The 4332-nt window shown below is 34.5% G+C and overlaps 1 protein-coding gene across 1 annotated transcript; it reads left to right on the top strand.

Moving 5' to 3' along the window:
• Nucleotides 1–256: 256 nt before the first annotated feature.
• LOC145813436 (AP-4 complex subunit epsilon-like) lies at nt 257–3902 on the top strand. Its single transcript, XM_082908859.1, has 8 exons — nt 257–332; nt 413–523; nt 1826–2023; nt 2130–2261; nt 2480–2536; nt 2662–2778; nt 3081–3158; nt 3703–3902. The coding sequence occupies exons 2-8, from the start codon at nt 437–439 to the stop codon at nt 3880–3882; spliced, it is 849 nt and encodes a 282-aa protein (XP_082764985.1). The 5' UTR covers nt 257–332; nt 413–436; the 3' UTR covers nt 3883–3902.
• The last annotated feature ends 430 nt before the right edge of the window (nt 3903–4332 follow it).

The following is a 4332-nucleotide window of genomic DNA, read 5'->3' as shown; positions in this document are numbered from 1 at the left end:
AAAAATGATCTTACTGCAACTGTAACTGTAATTTGCTAAGTTTTAAAATTAATTTAATTAAAATTAGGTTGACATTTTATCAGTATTCATTAATATGCTTGTCCAGTTTAATTTCACTGATGTTAAAGGCTTTTATTTGTTTCTCTTTGCTTTCCTCATATGAATGGAAGTCTCTCTTTCTCTATTGGGAGTCAGGATAACTCTGGCAACATCTCAACTTATGAAGACCGCACTTCTCTCAACTATATGAGTGCATATGCTGTGCTTCATCCATACATCCCAATACTAAGTTATTAGAGGCTGCAGCAGAAGCAATATCTAAATTTTTGAAGGTTTGCCTTCTGCAACTTGTGTGTGTTGTTTGCTTTTTTTGTCTTTAACTTGTTTTCATGCATTCTTATCTGTTGGACAGAGTGATAGTCACAATCTAAAATATATGGGCATAGATTCCCTAGGTCGGTTGATAAAGATAAGTCCAGAAATCGCTGAACAACACCAACTGGCCGTGATTGATTGCTTAGAGGTGAGAAACATTTTCTCGTATGCATTTGACATCAATATATTCGTGTTGATGGAGCCATCAGAGATGCAGGCTGTGCTCATGTTCTTTGTTTTTCCTCTTTGTTTTTGTGCACACTTGAATGGCTATACCTTTCCATGTTAACCTTATTTTATTGCTTTAACAACTGTGTAGTTAATATATACTTTCTGTCTGTTTTGTGATTAGTTTATCTGTCTTACATGAGCTGTATATGCATTCATGGAATTTTTTAGATCAATATTGCTTTGTCAGGCTGATGTAAACTACTCCTATACTTTGACCTCTGCTGAAGTATTTGTGAAATTTGTCTTATGGTAAGCAACGAAGTATTTGGAATGTAAATGTTTATAAAGCATTATCAAAGTCGTCATTGGAGTGATGACACCTAGCACTTCAATGGAAAAGTGAATAATTCCAAAAAGTTTTCCTCGCTTTTAGAAATATATGAAAGGAAGCAAAGATGAGCTAACTGTTCTTTGTAACTTTGACTTTTTACCTAGTCTATTTTATTGTATATGCATTCATGGAATTTTTAGATCAATATTGCTTTGTCAGGCTGATGTAAACTACTCCTATACTTTGACCTCTGCTGAAGTATTTGTGAAATTTGTCTTATGGTAAGCAACAAAGTATTTGGAATGTAAATGTTTATAGAGCATTAACAAAGTCATCATTGGAGTGATGACACCTAGCACTTCAATGGAAGAGTGAATAATTCCAAAAAGTTTTTCTCGCGTTTAGAAATTTATGAAAGGAAGCAAAGATGAGCTAGCTTTTCTCTGTAACTTTCGCTCTTTAGCTAGTCTATTTTATTGTAATGGCAAGTATTACCCAACATTTGGTTGCATAAAACATAGCTAGCATTATCGCTGCTTCAAAAAGTTTTTGTAATGACCTCTTGCTGATTACTGGGGTGTTTTTATTACTTACCAGAAAGGAAAAACTGGAGTGTCTCTCTGAGGAAAAAGCGGGACCTTTGTACTCAATGAATAATAGTTATGATTAATTGAAAGTAGGTGATAACTAGATATGGCCTGATAAGGATGCTGCTCAATGCTTCCTCTTCCTCCTTTTTTTTTGGTTCATTTTATTTATTTATTTTTATAAGTTCTAATCTTTCGTGTTTCCATTGCGAAATTCTTTCTGTTTCTATGGTTGTAATCTTATTGAAACTAATGCCACGTTACCCTTTCAATTTGATGTTCAAACTAACTTTGACAATTTTTCATCATAATTGTTCTTCAACTATGTTTTGGTCAAACTTTGACATGCTTGATGACACAGGACCCAGATGATACTCTAAAGAGGAAAACCTTTGAACTTCTCTATAAGATGACGAAGTCCTCCAATGTAGAAGTTATTGTTGATCGTATGATTGATTACGTGATAAACATTAATGACAATCATTACAAAACTGAAATAGCGTCCAGATGTGTTGAGCTTGCGGAGCAATTTGCACCAAGCAACCAATGGTTCATTCAGGTTATGTCAATGTTACCTTTTCTTGTTGTGATTGTTTGGAGATAACATTATATTTATGTCTTCTGAACTTCCACCTATTGGCTTTCTCTTGATTTATGTACTACAGACCATGAATAGAGTCTTCGAGCATGCAGGGGATCTAGTGAATATTAAAGTGGCACATAACTTGATGCGGTTGATTGCTGAGGGATTTGGGGAGGATGATGATACTGCAGATAGTCAGCTCAGATCTTCTGCTGTATGTATTCATAATGAATTTCTACTGGCTCACTTCATCTATTTGCTGTTACTTAAAGCCAACTCTAACAGTCTTCTTATATTCTGTGATCTAATGATTCTCACTGGGTTATCCAGAATGAAACTGTTTGCTTTAAAATATGATGTTCATTCATAGCAAAAAAAAGCATTTCTAATTTAGCATTCCTCTCTTGATGTTTAATTATTTTTTGGCTGCAGGTAGAGTCATATTTGCATATCATTGGAGAGCCAAAGCTGCCATCTGCATTTCTACAAGTACATTCTCTCCTATCTAGGTTTTATTTTTTTCTTGTCTCCAACCCCCCCCCGGTATATGTGTTGACATTGTTTTGGATATACTTCTTGTGTTTGTTGTCTTATTTCGTAGTTTTGTGTCACAGGTAATTTGTTGGGTCTTGGGGGAATATGGAACTGCAGATGGAAAGTATTCAGCCTCTTATATTACTGGGAAGTTATGTGATGTGGCAGAAGCATATTCCAGTGATGACACTGTCAAGGTACCTTGGAATTTTGTCTCTTCGTATGGTATGGAGTATCCAAATTTTGTATTTGATGACTCAGTTTTGATTGAGAGCCCTTGAGTAATCTAAGAACTGAAAAAGGAAAAACTACCAACTTTGAATCTCTTCAATATGCACATGCATATAATTGATTATAATTTATTGAAAGGAGTGTTTCTTTGAGATTTGATACAATTGATTTTTTTTTTTTTGACAAAGTAATACAATTGATGATTTTATTGCCTTGCACTCATTTCTTTTCTAGTTTGAACTTGTACCGAATTTTTTCTTCCTTCAAGGCATATGCAGTTACAGCACTTATGAAAATATACGCCTTTGAGATAGCAGCTGGGAGAAAAGCCGATGTGCTACCTGAGGTAGGTCTTTTTGGTGTTTTCAGCACACGTCTCATACCTTAGCCATCTAAATCAGTTTTGTACTTAAGTGGCTGAGTATTTGTGGTGGTACTTGCTGTTAAATGGGATCGCTATAAATCATAAGCCAAAGTTTCCTCTTTCTCTTCGACTCTGCCTCAACCCCATCCTTCTGGATCTATACCATATCCTTAAATTATGTTGAACCTAAATCATGTGTCTCTAGGGTATGCATTCTCTCTTTGGAGTTGATAGTTACGATGCGATTTGAGCCTGATTTATTTGATTCATTTATGTTCTCAGGTTTCCCTGCTAGTGGCATTCTTCCATTTACTGCTTCCCTGCTTTTCTATATGCACTGCTTGCTATATTAATTATTATTATTATTTTGGTTTTGTATGTGTATATCATCACCAAAATATATGTGGGCATCATAGACAAGAAAGTATATGCTTTTCTGTGTCATAGACTCGTATTCAGCATCATGAGAATTCAATTCCGCTTTTATGTTTTGACTATACATTGGTAATTTCTTTCCTTGTTGCAGTGTCAATCTTTGATTGAAGAATTATCAGCATCCCACTCAACAGATTTGCAGCAACGTGCATATGAGCTCCAAGCAGTCATCAGCTTAGATGCTCATGCTGTTGAAAGCATTATGCCACTGGATGCAAGTTGTGAAGACATTGAGGTTTTTTTTGATATCTTAAATATAGGCAGTGTTTGACAAGTTGGTTTTTGGGGTTTTTTTTTTATTTTTTTCACTACAAGACAAATGTTTTACAAAACCAAAAAAAACTAATCCAAACAAAATATCACATCAAACCCCATAATCATTTCACTTTTTCTCTCGCAAACATCATATCCAACCACAAAAAAACCCAACTAGCTTCTCAAACACAATTTTTTTTTTTGGCATCTTATGTTATCCGTGTTGCTTTATCATCAAGGATCACCTCAACTCTTTGAAGTTTTGGTTTGTTAGATGCATTTCTGTTGGGTATACCTCCTTATTGGAGTGTGGGACCCAATTGATTTATTAAAAGAGTTTCAGTTTGGCTTGGTTTAGGTATAATATATTTTTATATATTATATTTGTGGAGATCTAATTCAATTTAGATACAATTAGGGTTTGATTCCAAAATCCAAGATTTAATAATATATATATCCAATATAT

This window comes from Camellia sinensis, chromosome 15 (genome assembly GCF_055761805.1).
Source record: "Camellia sinensis isolate YWXY chromosome 15, ASM5576180v1, whole genome shotgun sequence".
Classification (NCBI taxonomy): domain Eukaryota; kingdom Viridiplantae; phylum Streptophyta; class Magnoliopsida; order Ericales; family Theaceae; genus Camellia; species Camellia sinensis.
The sequence above is the reverse complement of the archived record's forward strand: the minus strand, read 5'-3'. Positions and strand labels throughout refer to the sequence as shown.

Excerpts from the sequence above, each read along its gene's own strand:
- LOC145813436 (XM_082908859.1), top strand. The coding sequence starts at position 437 with ATGGGCATAGATTCCCTAGGTCGGTTGATAAAGATAAGTCCAGAAATC. Across the intron at positions 524-1,825 it reads CCGTGATTGATTGCTTAGAG|GACCCAGATGATACTCTAAA; the intron begins GTGAGAAACATT and ends TTGATGACACAG. Across the intron at positions 2,537-2,661 it reads TGCCATCTGCATTTCTACAA|GTAATTTGTTGGGTCTTGGG; the intron begins GTACATTCTCTC and ends TTTGTGTCACAG.